Source organism: Maniola jurtina, chromosome 2 (genome assembly GCF_905333055.1).
Source record: "Maniola jurtina chromosome 2, ilManJurt1.1, whole genome shotgun sequence".
NCBI classification, from domain to species: Eukaryota; Metazoa; Arthropoda; class Insecta; order Lepidoptera; family Nymphalidae; genus Maniola; species Maniola jurtina.
The window spans coordinates 5,156,664-5,172,158 of NC_060030.1; the positions used below are offsets into that span (position 1 = coordinate 5,156,664).

General features: G+C 36.3%; 2 protein-coding genes and 1 long non-coding RNA gene across 3 annotated transcripts; 1 reads left to right on the forward strand and 2 right to left on the reverse strand.

Annotated features, from left to right (window-relative positions):
• Positions 1-576: 576 nt before the first annotated feature.
• Positions 577-4,524, forward strand: LOC123877276 (trans-1,2-dihydrobenzene-1,2-diol dehydrogenase-like). The gene is made up of 6 exons (XM_045923901.1): positions 577-750; positions 1,341-1,545; positions 2,505-2,796; positions 3,178-3,424; positions 3,753-3,906; positions 4,287-4,524. Exons 2-6 carry the CDS (start codon positions 1,341-1,343, stop codon positions 4,400-4,402), a joined length of 1,014 nt encoding a protein of 337 aa, XP_045779857.1. The 5' UTR covers positions 577-750; the 3' UTR covers positions 4,403-4,524.
• A 1,215-nt stretch (positions 4,525-5,739) lies between these two features.
• Positions 5,740-8,007, reverse strand: LOC123872485 (gem-associated protein 2-like). The gene is made up of 4 exons (XM_045916781.1): positions 7,580-8,007; positions 7,182-7,494; positions 6,424-6,523; positions 5,740-5,958 (listed from the first exon to the last, which is right to left on the reverse strand). The coding sequence occupies exons 1-4, from the start codon at positions 7,808-7,810 to the stop codon at positions 5,850-5,852; spliced, it is 753 nt and encodes a 250-aa protein (XP_045772737.1). The 5' UTR covers positions 7,811-8,007; the 3' UTR covers positions 5,740-5,849.
• Positions 8,008-14,252: 6,245 nt separating this feature from the next.
• LOC123876894 lies at positions 14,253-15,385 on the reverse strand. The gene is made up of 3 exons (XR_006798453.1): positions 15,330-15,385; positions 15,093-15,212; positions 14,253-14,418 (listed from the first exon to the last, which is right to left on the reverse strand). It is a non-coding gene; the product is annotated as an uncharacterized LOC123876894 (long non-coding RNA).
• Positions 15,386-15,495: the final 110 nt, after the last annotated feature.

Genomic DNA, 15,495 nt, shown 5'->3' on the forward strand with positions numbered 1-15,495 from the left:
TTGTAGTTATTTCGAAATTACAGACAGACACTCCAATTTTATTTATTAGTATAGATTCAACCCAGATTTCTCGTTATAGTAAAAGTAAGGCTATAGGCCATCTCTTCAATGTGACTAATTCTGTTGAGTAAGTAAAATCTCATAATTGTCCTCTAAAACAAAATGGCAGGTCTAATCCCTTTTTTCATATTGCCCGCTGTGGAATACAGGTAGCGGATGGGTCCATAGGGCTCACGCTTGGCATGCACCATCTTGGTAATTAAAGAACGCCACTGCAGGTTGGTATTTGGTAGATTTAAGACCTGTCAATTTAGTTTTGAAATTCTGTACGAATAATTAGCCACACTAGGACACTATCTATAGAGATAACTCTAACTTGGCCTTATCGATAGTTAGGTAGGTACTTAGGTGCACATAAATAATTACGATCAATAAAATTATACCAATTTATACATCTAGCTTTAAAAATATCTAAAATGTAGAGACATAAGTAGGTAGTACTATCGCGTAACTCGTTTCCGATAAATAATCTATAGGTACATATCTAATCAAAGACTTGGAACTATTCGTCAAAGATAATAATAAATAATCATTTATTCTGCAATCTATTGCCTATTAGACGTGTTTGTGGTCTGTGTTTCGTTTTATGAGCGCTGACCTTGGTTTACGTACCTATTTAATCTCCAATCGCCGGTGCTTATTTTACGGAATAATTCTAAATTCGTCAAGTTTCACACCACTAGTGTCAAGGTAAGAAGTGAGTCTAAGGTTACATAATACATTAAGCGCTTATAGAAGAAATATCGAAATCCTAAGGGTTGATTTATAACCTCTTGAGTGACGAGTCTTGAGCGGGTACCATAGAGATATAATTGGGTAGGTACCTACCACGATAGCGATTAAACAGCACCTACAGATCAGTTATAGCCTTAATAGCTCAACGGTTATAGGAGCGGACTGAAATCCGAAAGGTCGGCGGTTCAAATCCCACCCGTTGCACTATTGTCGTACCCACTCCTAGCACAAGCTTTACGCTTAGTTGGAGGGGAAATGCGAATGTTATTCATGATTAAAAAATGACTAATATTCTTTAAAAAAAATAATTAACAGCAACACCTCTGTTTAACAGCACTGACAGTATGAATTTATGAAGTAGGTACCTACCTACTTACCTACCATCGTATATACGAGTAGGTACCACTTATTAAAATAGAAACCATTATAACCGGAAATTCCTAGTTCTACATTGGTTCTAGATATTAGAGAAAAATATATATTTCTCAAAGTAAGTAGTTATATTTTAGATTTATGTACCTTATTAAGTAATTGTATTTTTGCAGATGACGATTCGTTGGGGCATTGTTACATCCGGCAAAATTAGCCATGATTTCGTTAACGCAGTCAACAGTTATCCAGATAAAGGAGACATGGTGATAGCCGCAGTCGCAGCTCGAGACAAATCCAGAGCTGAAGAGTTTGCCAAAACCCATGGAATACCTAAAGTATTCGCCACTTACGCTGATATGGCCAAAAGCAACGATATTGGTAGGGAACCTCAACCTAGGCTTTCTGTATCATTTAATTACACCAACAAAGAGTCACACCTTCATGCAAAATATTTTGAGTTCATGTAACTTGGAATAAGAAAGCTGTCACTCAGCGAGTGATGGAAAGAGCTATGCTTCGAGTTACTCTATACATGATAAGAATGGATTAGAATCGGAAATGAGGAGATCCGTAGTAGAACCAAAGTAACCGACATAGCTCCGTGGGTGGCGAAACTGAAGTGGCAATGGGCAGGGCACTAGTTCGAAAAACCGGCCAAGTGCGAGTCAGACTCGCGCACCGAGGGTTCCGCACTCGGGTATTTTGCACAATAAATCAAAAACTATTATGCATAAAAATAAATAAAAATCTGTTTTAGAATGTACAGATAAAGCCCTTTCATATGATAGCCCACTTGGTATAGTTATCTTACTTTGAAAATTGAAACACATTTTAAATTTTTTTTGTCACGGTTTTCGGATTTATTCCTTTACTTGTGCTATAAGACCTTCCTACCTGCCAAACGTTGGGGTCCCAAGGTTCTGGAATGGCGATTTCGCACTGGAAAGCGCTTGGAAGAAGTTGGAAAACCACCCACTAGGTGGACGGACGACATCAGACGAGTCGCAGGGAGCCGCTGGATTCAGGAGGCGCAAGACCGTGGCGTGTAAAGGCCCTACAAGACACCTATGTTCAGTAGTGGGCGTTTATCGGTTGATGGTGAACTTGGAAACTACATATTTTTACAGAAATCTAGCAAATCACAAAAACATTGAGTTTCACTGGTTAGGTAATTTGCAAATAGGTAAGAACTAAACATGCCGACGTGAAGTTATTCGTAAGTTTTTGCGAAGCGATGTGCGGGCTTGCAGATTTTTGTCGCAAATGATGCGGCGTCGCTCAGTTTTATGTTATGTTGGTTAATAAATCTCACGAACTAATTTAACAAATCATTTCAGATGTGGTTTACATCGGTGCACTTAATCCGGACCATTACCCCCTCACTAAACTATTCCTCGAATCGGGAAAACATGTTCTTTGCGAGAAACCATTATGTTTGAATTTTAAACAAACGCAAAGTTTAATCAACATTGCGAGAAATAAAAAACTCTTCCTCATGGAAGCAGTGTGGTCCCGCTTTTCACCATCTTACATCGCTTTGGAAAGAGAGATTCAGGCGGGAAAACTGGGAGAGCCTCAATTCCTTGAAGCCAACTTTGGTGAATCAATTTTAACAGTTGACAGATTGATGTGAGTAGAAATTACAATGATTAGGTAACGCATTGCTGGCCCACAACTGCGCACGGTTATTGACTCAGAGGGTTTTGGCCATAGCCCACCACGCTGGATAAAAACTCATTGGCTGAATTAGCACACTTTGAGAATTATGCAAAACTCTGAACCATGCAGGTTTCTTCACGATGTTTTCATCCTTAAAGCAAGTGTTTTAGGTATTTACCAACTTAAAACGCTCGTAACTCCGAAAAGTCAGAGGCGTGCCCGGAATCGAACCCCCACCTCCCATATAAGAGGCAGACGTCTAACCACTAAGTTATTACTGCTTTAAACTATAATATCATGTTTTATTAATTTCATTACTACACTGTATCAAACTTAAACTCTCTTTCTTAGCAAAAAGGAAATGGGTGGAAGTGCTATCCTGGACCTTGGAATTTACACGCTACAATTGGCCCAATACATATTCAAAGATGAACCTATAAAAGTGACTGCAGTTGGAGAATTGAATGACGATGGAGTTGATTTAGTAGACACAGTTATTTTGGAGTACGCTGGCGGAAGACGAGCAGTGCTTAACGCACATTCAAAATTGAAGTTGTGGAATAAAGCAACTGTCGTTGGTCCTCTTGGAAGAGTTACAGTGTGTACCTTTATAATACTATTTTACGAATTTATACATAGGGTTTTTTATCTCTCAACTTCGTTTCGGCCACCGGTTTATGAAATGGGATGCATCAAGTCCTTGTTTAAGCTAACGGACCTCCACACAACTTAGTGATAAAAGGTGATGAGAATAGTTTCATAAATCATCATTACTTTTCCTCTCTTAATCCTTTCTTAGTTGATGTCTACGTCATAATAGCTATCTGCATGCCTCAGCCCGACGTCAAGTAGTTTGAGGTGTGAGTTGATAGATCAGCCAGTCGGTCAGCTCTTCCTTTTATAATTATTTAGATTCTGTTCCACAGCTCGAGGCTCCTTTCCACTTCCCCGACACTGTCACCCACGTCGACGGCAAAGTGGAAAAGTTCCCTCTGCATAAGTCGAGCCTCAAATACAACTTTGTAAACAGCGCCGGATTAGTGTATGAAGCTCTTGAAACCGCGAGATGCATAAAAGAGGGTAGGTGATTTACATTTTCAATAACTTACTTTAAGTACATAGCATAAAATATATCTTGCATCAAAAATATATTATGATTCTGAAGCCGCAGAAAAATTACTGACAATTTGACCCGCGATCTATCAATACGAGAATCAACCATAAACGTAGTAAGGAATCTGCAAATTGATCGTCAAAATGGCCTATCGATCGACAGTAACGATTCATAGCAATCTACAAATAATATGTCGATCGTGGGTTGCTTACCTACTCGATTTTGTTTGATCATATGCGCCGATCATCAATCAATCAATCAAAAACTACAACGTCTTTATATATTATGCAGAAATCCGCCTGAAAGTACTTAGGTACTTAATACTGCATTTGTTAATATTTTTCAGGATTGATAGAATCACCGCGAATGTCCCATCAAGAGTCTCTTGTGCTAGCAAAACTTATGGATACCGTGCGCAAGCAAGTTGGTGTGCATTATGACGTTGACGACTTGGAGTTCTAAAACTAAAATCGCCATTTTTGGGTAATCCATATTCCATACTTAATATGCATTGGATCCATATGGAACCATGAATATTTACCAATTAATTTTTGTATGTTAAGTAATAAATTGTTTAAAATATTTTGAATTTTTTTGCTTGCATACCTCATAGGTTAGACGACTGATTTTCTTTCAAAACGCGTACTAAGTACCTACATTGCGCAAATATTCAAAGAAAGAGAGTTCTTATTCTTCTTTCTGGGCTGGTTTCCGCACTTAAACGTTTCCGTCTGTTGTGCGTAAGAAAGAGAGTTATAAATATACTTATTTATTTTTAAGCAGATTTATTTCAGGTGCCTAGTTGTAGTAATATCAGATGATAGAAAAGAGATGCACAACATTGATGTGATGTCACAGCCGTGACATCACAGGGTCAGCAGGGTGTGGGTGTTCGAGCGAGTGCGAGATATTCCTAACAAGTTCTAGGCCGCGCCGCCGCCGCAGCCACGTGTGCGTGTGACTCGTTACCGTCAAGCGTTCTATTTGGTTTCCGCTTTAGGGTGACTGAATACACTTTGGTACACTGAAGCGGAGCAGAGATGTGATCAACAAATCAATCACATTATTAAAATACTAGCTTATTCCTGCGACTTCGTCCGCATGGACTGTACAAGTTTCCAACGCCTATTTTAGCCCCTCAGGGGTTCAATTTTGAAAAATCCTTTCTTAGCAGATGGCTACGTCATACCTAATAGCTATCTGCATGGCTTTCAGCCCGATCCGTCCAGTAGTTTGAGTTTATTCGGCCAGAATAAACTTACTGGATCCATTTGCAGGAAGTTATGGTGGACAGAATCTCTACAAATAACGCACAAGGACTGTTTATACACTCCAAACACTTGCACTGGAGTGCACTTTGACGCAAATAAGGACTAAGTGGATTTTATTATCATCACTAATGGTACAATTATAATATTATGCATAGATTTGAATCAATACTGTAAAGCACAAATACAAATGACAGTGTGGATATCTAAGATAGATCCAAATCTAGTGTTACTCTTTTCATATTAGTTCCTGCATGTAAACTTTATTCAATTCAAATGATTTTATTCATTTATTTTCAACACATTTTACTGTCCCATACATATAAGTACTATCGGTTTACTGTCCCATACATATACTATCGGAAAGTACCGATTGCACCAAATCAATGTCAAAGAGCCGTAAGAAACGCCATTTTGGTCTCGCCGTTTTGCACGAAACGTCATTTTGGTCTCCGGGATTAAAAAATGGACTATAATAATCGATTATTGCATTCAATAGGGGCTTTAAATTAAAATAAAAAAATTGATAAATCAGTGATATGATTTTGTTCTTTGCAATTAAAAAAATTTTTTTCAGAACATTACAGTTACTTTGTCAGTACGTACAGTAGCAGGAAAACACGCAAAATATGAATTGTCCTTCAGTCTGCCAAGTCATACTGTCCGAAGTAACGAGATACTAAACATATGAAGAGATTTAACGGTGCTGCGGCGACTTTCGAATTCTCGTCTTCTGGACTTAAATGAGATCTGAAACAAACAAGTTGTAAAAGTGTTATGTTAAAATTTCTTTTAAGCAGGCTCCATTACGCTTTTCACCACTAAACATGTTTAAAGGGTTCCGTACCCGAAACGGGACCCTATTACTAAGCCTCCGCTGTCCATCCATCGTGATCTCAAGCCTTTGTTTTATCATTGAAAATTTCAACCCTCTACTTATTAAAGTAGAGGGTTGAAATTTTCACACAATGTGTATTTTACTGCTGCTATTACAACAAAATATAATAAGAAATTCAAAATGGTCACCATGAAAAAAAAAGTACTATTCCCTGTAGTCCTTTTCATTTTCAAAAAAATAATAATAATAGAATTTAAACTCATAAGCTGAACAAGTTGTTTTAGTCTTTTTTTTTCACTTCTAGGCTAGGCTTGTATAAAGAAATGACTGCGGTTTGCCTTAAGCTATTTATCAGTCTAGAAAAAAAAGAAAATTACCTGATTTCTGCACATTTCCTGGCTAAATCTCTTAATATGCTAATTGTGTCTGAGACAAGAGGCTGTCTCGTGCAAGCAAGGAATGCATAGATCCATTGACCTGAAAAAAATCAATTTATAATTTTTATATTAATTTATAATATAGTACATTTTTTTTGTCTTACTATCACCCTTATTGCAATATCACACGTTGGTAACTGACATTGCAGTATAAGATGAAATTGGAGTAACCAGTTTCTATACAGCACCATAATACCACCATAAACTCAAAACAAATCGTAGGGTGATGGGGGGGCCATGGCTGAAGCCTGGCAGAAACTGGTTGCACCTCCCATAGCAGGGAGGTTGTAGTTTCTATGACTTAAATTAAAACATTTTAGTTTGTGCTTCAAGATATTTGAGAAAGCAAAAAACAGATAACATAAGTTATATATAAGTATTATATAATGTATAAGGAATGAGTCCGAACGAGTTGGTTAGCATCACCTCGGTGTGGAGCGCCACAAAATACCTATGATTGTGCACTGTGCAACCAAGTAGGTACCCTCCCATTTATTTATTTTATATTCCTACCGACATATTGTTATTGTTCGGTGTAGTTGTCTCATCTGTATAATATTTCATGTTATTAATATATAGAGGAATGTGCAGCACCTAGACAAGTCATCAAGACTTAAGGGTGTTAAGAATATAACATGTAAATAGTTATAAGAGCTATGTTAATAATGAAAATAACATTAATGTAGGTACATAATTACCTATTATATGATCTATTGTTTCCCCTGGTGTAACTTTATCTAGCATTTCTATTAGTATTTCCAAGCCCTTGTCTAAATGGGCCTGAGGTACTCCTATTACATAGGAAAGAGTTGGGTCATTATTCTTAAAATAGTTTTCCCATCCTACAACAGTGTTATTATCTATATTTATTTTCTTCATATTCTTTGGCCAGGTAGATTTTTTGTTTAAAAGCCTTGATATGTCCATACGGACATCGGAAAAGTCTGCAACTTGAATGTTTTGCCATTCTATAGTAGGTTTTAGATTATCTGGTGCCTTAGCATGAGGTAGCTGCAATGAAAAAAAATTTGTTAAAAATCTTGTTTTGGGGAAAATCTTGTCATCAAATACATGGGGATTAAGACTGAATACCTACCTCTTTCACAAATTGAGACTGATTACGGGCAAATTTAGAATAGTCTTTATTACACTTTGAGACGACAGCATATTTTTCCCTTTCTTTAATAACTTTCAGAAGGTATTCTTCACCGTTTGTCGGGAATTCCTTGAGTTCCACATCAGAGCTGATTGGAAAGCACTGGGCCATCAAGCTGTCTGAATCTTCATCATCGCCTTTACTTTTGTATACACACTTGTTTGTAGACATCTCACCTATTTATTCCTCCAAGCCTATAAGCTGAATTATTTGATTCAATATCAAAATGAGTAAAGACTTGTTTTCTACGAAACCTACGAAGTTTACTAACAAGGAAATCAAAGAGAATAAATATCATTGGAGAATCTTCAATCTAATCTCTTTTCCAGTAGTGATTACATGCTCTTTGTTCTTTGTTTTCCATAGATTTGAAAATGGAATGGAAAATTGACAAGACTAGAACATTTTTTTTAATATGCTTGCTTTACGGCTCTGGATTCGTCTTGGCAAAGGCACTGCCGTGCCCCCTGATGCCCCTGATCTGTGACAAGGAACCTTCTTAAGCGATTCGTGGTCTGTCCTTTATGTTATTGGTCTGTGGTCTGTGCTTCAAGGCAAAGACTACAATATTATCTTCAAGGCTGCTATGCTATGTAAGGTAAGTGTAGAAAAAAGGGCGGGAAACTGCGTACTTAACGGACGGAAAATTTTCTGCTTTATTTTTTAAATTTAATTTGGAAAGGGATTGGTGTTGTTTTATAGTGTAAATATTGTAGTTTTAGTGACATTTTCATAGTAGATAGCTGTATATATATAGGTAAGTTTTTAAATTTAGTATAGTTTGAGTTTCAACGTTATGGAGATTCGACCCCCCGACCCTGGGGGGTCGATGGATAATACATCCAAAATGGATATACTAATTGCAGCGGTTGAGTCGTCAATGGACACTGACGTGTCTGTTGTGTCCAATGTCGACAAAACCCTTAAAAGGAAAATATTCTCACGCATTTGTTTAACATGTAATAAAAGAAAAAGGAAAAACAAACTAGTGATATAAAAGAAAGGTACAGTTGCGACTGCAAGTTTGAAAGTAATAGTAATAGTAATAATAACAAGGCTAACCCAAATCCGACATACCCTACTGAATCCACAAATCCCACATACCCTACTGAATCCACTAATCCCACCGATAATAATGGAACATCGTCACTACCAACTCGAGTGCCAATTGGCCGTACTTATTACCAACAATCCGACAGTGCCCCATATGTAGTGCATATACAAAAAGAATGCGAAAATAGTGATAGCTCAACAACTCTGCATCCTATAACTTTTGGTCGCTTTTTAAAACATAATAAATTCAATGGTGTTGTGAACGGAAGCTTGAAACGGGTAGGAAGGAATCGCATTAGTATGGCCTTTTCTTCCTACTTGGATGCCAATAATTTCTTGACAAACAAAATTCTTGAATCCGCAAAATATAGGGCATTTATACCTACTTTTAATGTCACACGCATGGGTGTTGTAAAAGGTGTACCTAATGATTGGTCCGAAGAAGAGGTATTACTTAACATGAGTGTTCCACTTGGTTGTGGTCCAATCATTAAAATAAGGCGGATCAAAAGAAAAATCGTTGTAAATGATACAAACCAATTCATTAGTACTGGGACAGTAATAATAACCTTTGATGGCCAAATTCTACCTACCCGGGTATACATGTGTTACACGGCTTTACCTGTTGAATTGTATATCTATCCGACTGTGCAGTGCTACCGATGCTGCCGTTTTGGCCACGTGAAAAATCAGTGCAGGTCAGTGCCAAAGTGTTATAAATGTACCCAAGGGCACTCTGGTGATACTTGTCAGGTGGAAGAGGAGGATTACCGGTGTTGCTTATGCAAGGGAGCGCATCAAGCTATAAATAAAAAATGTTTAGAACATAACAGACAAAGAGCAATTAAAGAAACCATGAGCAAAAGTTGTATTTCTTATATGGAAGCAATTAAAATGCATCCACCAGTTTCAAACATGTCATATGCTGAAGCTTTGTTTTCAACACCTGTATCATCCTCTCCACCACAGGATATACATGGTCCTCAAAAATCCAACATTCCATCCACTTCAAACTCAGTGCCTCATTCATATAAAAAAACAGTCTTCGCAAAGCCAAGATTACCCTCAAAGCTTAGCAAAGGCTATGACCACTTTGCCCACTCAGAAATAATAAGAGATCCTGTTTTACCTAAACAGAAGTTTAATTTTAATAACAATAGTACTGAAAATAACATGAAAATGGCAGATATTATTAAAATATTGATTCAATTATTATCACAATCGAATATAGTTACACCGTCCCACGTTGCCACAGTAATTGAAGCCTTATATCAAATATCTAATAATAATGGATCACAGAGCCAGAGTGATTCAGTGGAATTGCTTGAGTCTCAACAGTAGAAAACAAGATTTAATACATCTCATAAATAAACATGATCCTTTTCTCATCTGTCTCCAGGAGACATGGTTGAGAAAGGAATTTTTATTCAAAATGCCGGGGTATGTTTGTCTCAGGGAAGACAGACCTGATGGGTATGGTGGAGTGGCTATACTCATCAAAAATACTCTGACATTCACACCTATCACTCTTCCTGTACATAGCGATAACTTATCTGTTATTGCAGTAATTGTAAATAGTATATGTTATGTATCTGTATATTTCTCTCGTCCTAATAATGATATTTTTAATGAAATTAGTGAAATTTTTAATTTTTTACCGAAACCATTTTTATGTTTAGGGGATTTTAACTCTCATCACGAATTATGGGGTTGTGCCACATCAACCTTCTATGGAGAAAAGTTGTTAGATTTAATAAGCTCCCATAATCTGTGCATTCTGAATACTGGGTCTCCCACTCGGTTGGCACGGACACCTAGTGCTCCGGATTTGTCCATTTGCACTCCTGATCTTGCTTCATCTCTCATCTGGTCTACCGCTGAATCTACTGGTGGTAGTGATCACTACCCTCTAATCATTACTTTCCCTTTTGAAAAACCTCCAAAACATGTAAGACAGCCACGTATAAAACATAAACTGACAGACGATAAGTGGAGTCTGTATAGTGTAACTGTAGAAAAGATAATCAATAATTTACCAGAAATTAGTAACTCTAACATATTAGAATGCTCACAAGCATTATCTACAGTATTAATTGAAGCTGCAAATGAAACTTTTCCTGTAAAAAGATGTGGTATGGAATTTATTCCATCACCACCATGGTGGGATGTAGAATGCACTAATGCAGTTAAACAAAGAAAAGAAGCAGAGAAGCAATTTTGCCAAAACATGAATGATGACAATTTTGAGCGTTATTCACAAATTGCTAATACTACTAAGGAGCTACTTCGGGTAAAAAAATATGAAGGGTGGCACAGGTTTTGTAAATCTTTAAGTCCTAATGTTTCACCATCAATTGTTTGGCAAAATATAAGAAGGTTTAGATCTGCATTTAAAGATTCACAACAGAATAAAATACCTCCAGTTCTAGCAGAGCAAGTCATGGATCGTTTGGGTCCTCCTTATGTACCTGAATGTCCCATGGCTTTAACGCCCATATTGTCTATTAATTGTAATGTACATTTAAATTCGCCATTTACACTTAACGAATTGAAAGGCGTACTTTCAACGACTAAAGATTCTGCACCAGGTGAAGACGGAATTCCTTATTCCTTCTTATCGAATCTTGACGACAATAGTCTCAGGTACTACCTCTCTTTGATCAATAACGTTATGATGGCGGGTATCGTCCCCGAATCCTGGCGGTCCCAAACTTTGATCTTATTACGGAAGCCGAATAAACCAAGTTCAGATCCAACATCGTATAGACCAATAGCATTATCGTCAGTATTAGCTAAAACTGCTGAACACCTTATTAAAATCAGGCTGGAATGGTTTTTAGAACATAATACATTATTATCGAAAAACCAATTTGGTTTTAGGAAAGGTAAATGTACTATTGACAGCTTAAGCATTTTTACCACAGACATAAGACTAAGCTTCTCTAAAAATGAGTCATTGGTTGCTGCCTTCCTGGACATAAAAGCCGCCTACGATAATGTAAATATTTCAATTCTAAAACATAAATTGCTTGCCCTAAATATTCCTAACTTATTAATTAATTTTATTGTAAATATGTTGTACGAAAGATATATAAAGTATTCGCTAGATTCGACCGAAGATGCATTTATTTATAGAACTGTGTGGAAGGGTTTGCCACAAGGTTCTGTTTTGAGCCCTATTTTATATAACATTTATACTTACGATTTGGACATTTCCGTAAACAGATATGCAAATGTGCTTCAATATGCAGATGATTTGCTTTTGTATGTTGCTGGGCCATCCTTAGATAATGTTAGTGAGTTGTTAAACTTAGCGTTAAATGCCTTAAAATGTTGGTTACATAATAATGGTCTAGATTTGTCACCATCTAAAAGCTCTGTTGTAGTATTTTCTCGGAAGCGAAATCTACCATCTCCTCATATTAATTACAATGGAATTCCGCTAGCAGTTAAAGATCAAGCGAAATTTTTAGGTGTAATATTAGATTCTAAACTTACTGGAATTCCACATTGGGAATATGTTTTATTAAGATGCGAGAAAAATTTGAATATTTTAAGGTGTCTTACAGGAGTATGGTGGGGTGCTCATCCTTTTACAATGAGACTGCTATACAATGCTTTAATAAGAAGTGTTTTAGACTATGGAACATTCTTATTACATCCTGGTAATAAAACTGCAGTTAAAAAGCTGGATATAATCCAGGCAAAGGCTTTGAGGTTAGTTACGGGTGCGATGAAATCAACTCCAACAAATTGTCTTCAGGTAGAATGTTGTGATCCGCCCTTATATCTAAGGAGACAGTTCCTTTGTGATAAATACTTTTTCCGTACATTACAGCTAAGTTCTCATCCTTTATTTTTGAAAATACGTCAACTTGCTTATCAGGTTGATACCAGTAACTACTGGACTAATAAGGATTCTCCATGTCTTGTAAACAGTCTTAGAAAATATGAAAGTTTGGGAGCTCCCACCCATCGAAGTATTATTCTTCCTCTATACCAACACAACTACAAGGGTCTTATCACTGTTCCGGAAATTAAATTCGACATAGGATCCAAATTAAAAAATAACCCTAACTCAAAACAGGAATTTATAAATATACTCAATGATAAATGGCCTGACTGGCATTATGTGTTCACGGATGCTTCTAAACATGAGGATAAGAGTTGCGTTGGCATTGGGATCTATCATTCACAATATAAAGGTATACAACAAGTTAAACTTCCACCTGAAGCTTCCGTTTACACGGGTGAATGTTATGGTTTACTTAAAGCTTTAGAATATGTTTTAATTTTAAAGATACCAAAAACAGTCATATTTTCTGATTCCTGCAGTGCTCTAGAAGCTATTAATAGATTTCCATTCAAATCCCATAAGCAGTCTTCAATTGTTTCTGGCATTAGAGATCTTTTATATAAGTGTTCACAGAAAAATTGTAATGTTGTGTTGGCTTGGGTTCCAAGCCATGTGGGCATACCCGGAAATGAAAGAGCTGACCAATTGGCAAATGAGGCGATACGTGTAGGAGATACTGTTCCATTCACCAATTATTGTTCTGATTTGATAAATTTATCCAAAGTATATTTGTATGAGGCGTGGGATGGGGTATGGAGTAACGATGGTTCAGTAGGTAAACATTATAGAAAAATTCAGACTTCCATTCCGAGGAAACCATGGTTTAGCCAGTTAGTTTTCTCAAAAACTGTTACATCTGTTCTGTGTAGAATGCGCTTGGGTCATGTATGTACCCCGGCGCATTTACACAGGATGAAAATTGTTCCCGATCCTCACTGTTCCTGTGGGGAGTATGGGGACTTGAACCATGTTTTCTTTGCATGCACTCTATATGATCGAACTGCCTTTCTTGTTCATCTCGAATCATTGCACATTCCATTTCCTACATCTATATTATGTTTATTGTACACAAATTCTTTTAATGTTTACAAAGTTCTATCTTTGTTCATAGAACATAATGATATCAAGATATAGTTTATGTATACTTATATTATATTATTATTTATGTATATGTTTACAACTATGTATATTATGTAATTATTTTAAAAAAACCTCATCCTTTTCCTTTCCAATTCCAAATCCCGATTTTTCATTATTTTATACATAATATATAGTTTCCCTAACTTGTAATTATAACTACAAACCTGACATTGGCTAATCTATGTAAAGCCAGACGAGAAAAAAAAAAAAAAAAAAAAAGGTAAGTGTATATTATTATTTATTATACTGTTGTTTCTGGTCGGTGATTACTGATTATACTCTTTGCTCTTCAAGTTTAAAAAACCACGGCAATTTATCCATTTATCCCTCTTTTCCACAGATCACTATATACAGTCTAAAGACAAATAGGACAGTGCAAAAGTTAACGGTTAGTTCCGTTGTAGCCGCATAGCGCTAGTGTCGCAAAAAGTGTTGGGACACAATCCGACCTTGTGTCGATGTCGATATCGATAGCATAGTGATGTCCCATGACAACGTTGAAACGGGGTACCTTTATAATTTTTTTTTTTTTTGCATATATTTAGGTGTAAAATAAAACAACTTATCAAATTCAGTTTTATATTTCTTGCTTCTTAATCTATACACTTTATATATTTACCAAAAGTCATCTTTGAGGATCCTTCTGAAAATAGCCTTTGCTTCTTGTTTTCTTTGATAAACATTTCTTTTATTCTTTTAATAAAATACCTGCACTTGGTTGTCAAATTGGCTGTAAAGATATAATATTATTTTATTAATGAAAAATTAAATTATATAAACAAGAAATTATGTATGAAAAACTACATGGATTCTTAATGAGACGACTGATAGTTGGTACCTACATATTAAAATTGGTCTAATAATAATATAACCGATTGATTAAAAAATACAGCTATAAACTAAACTAAAACTAGAGGACTAGGAGGATTTTTAAAGATCCAGTGGGAAGTGTTTGATTTTTAGGGATAAAAAGTTGCCTATGTCAATTACTAGATGCAAGCTACCTCAGTACCAAATCTCATACAAATCGGCTAAGAGGATGATGGGTTTTATGGAATCCTGTGGGAACTCTTTGATTTTCTGGGATAAAACGTAGCCTATGTTGATCCCCAGAATATAGGCTAACTCTGTACCAAATTTCGTCAATATAGGTTAAACTGTTGGGCTCTGAAAAGGTAGCAGACAGACAGACAGACACACTTTCGCATTTATAATATTAGTATGGAAGTATGGATAAAATCTACTGTATGGACATCAGTACAGTGTTAAAGTAGTGGTTCCGTGGAGACCATCACATCAATATTTGTATTGCATATAAGACTTTAGCCATAATTAAGGCAATGTTAGCAAAGAATAAATAAAATAGTTACTAGACACAGGACAGATAATTTTGTACTAACTCACCACTAATTATTATTATTGTACTTTGAGTGGATACTGTTGAATCTTCTGAATGTTGAATTCTGTTGATCTGAAGTTGGTTGTAAAGCATAATAAAATTGTGATCACTGAAATCATGTTCAGCTGAAAAAAGAATTTTACACAATTTATTCACATGAAATATGGTATGAAAGCACAAAGTAAAAACTATGTTAGGGAATACCTAGTGCTTAGTACATCTTTAACATGAAATCAACTTACCTAATGAGCTCAGGAATTCCGTGAAGTATTTTCCTTTTCAGTAAACAACTAGAGATAACCATGCGTACGTCGGGTTCCCATACCACCCCATACTGTCGAACTGATGTCTATCGAAGTGCTTCTGGCATACGTGTCTGTTCAACAATTGAGCCTTCGGCAAAGCACT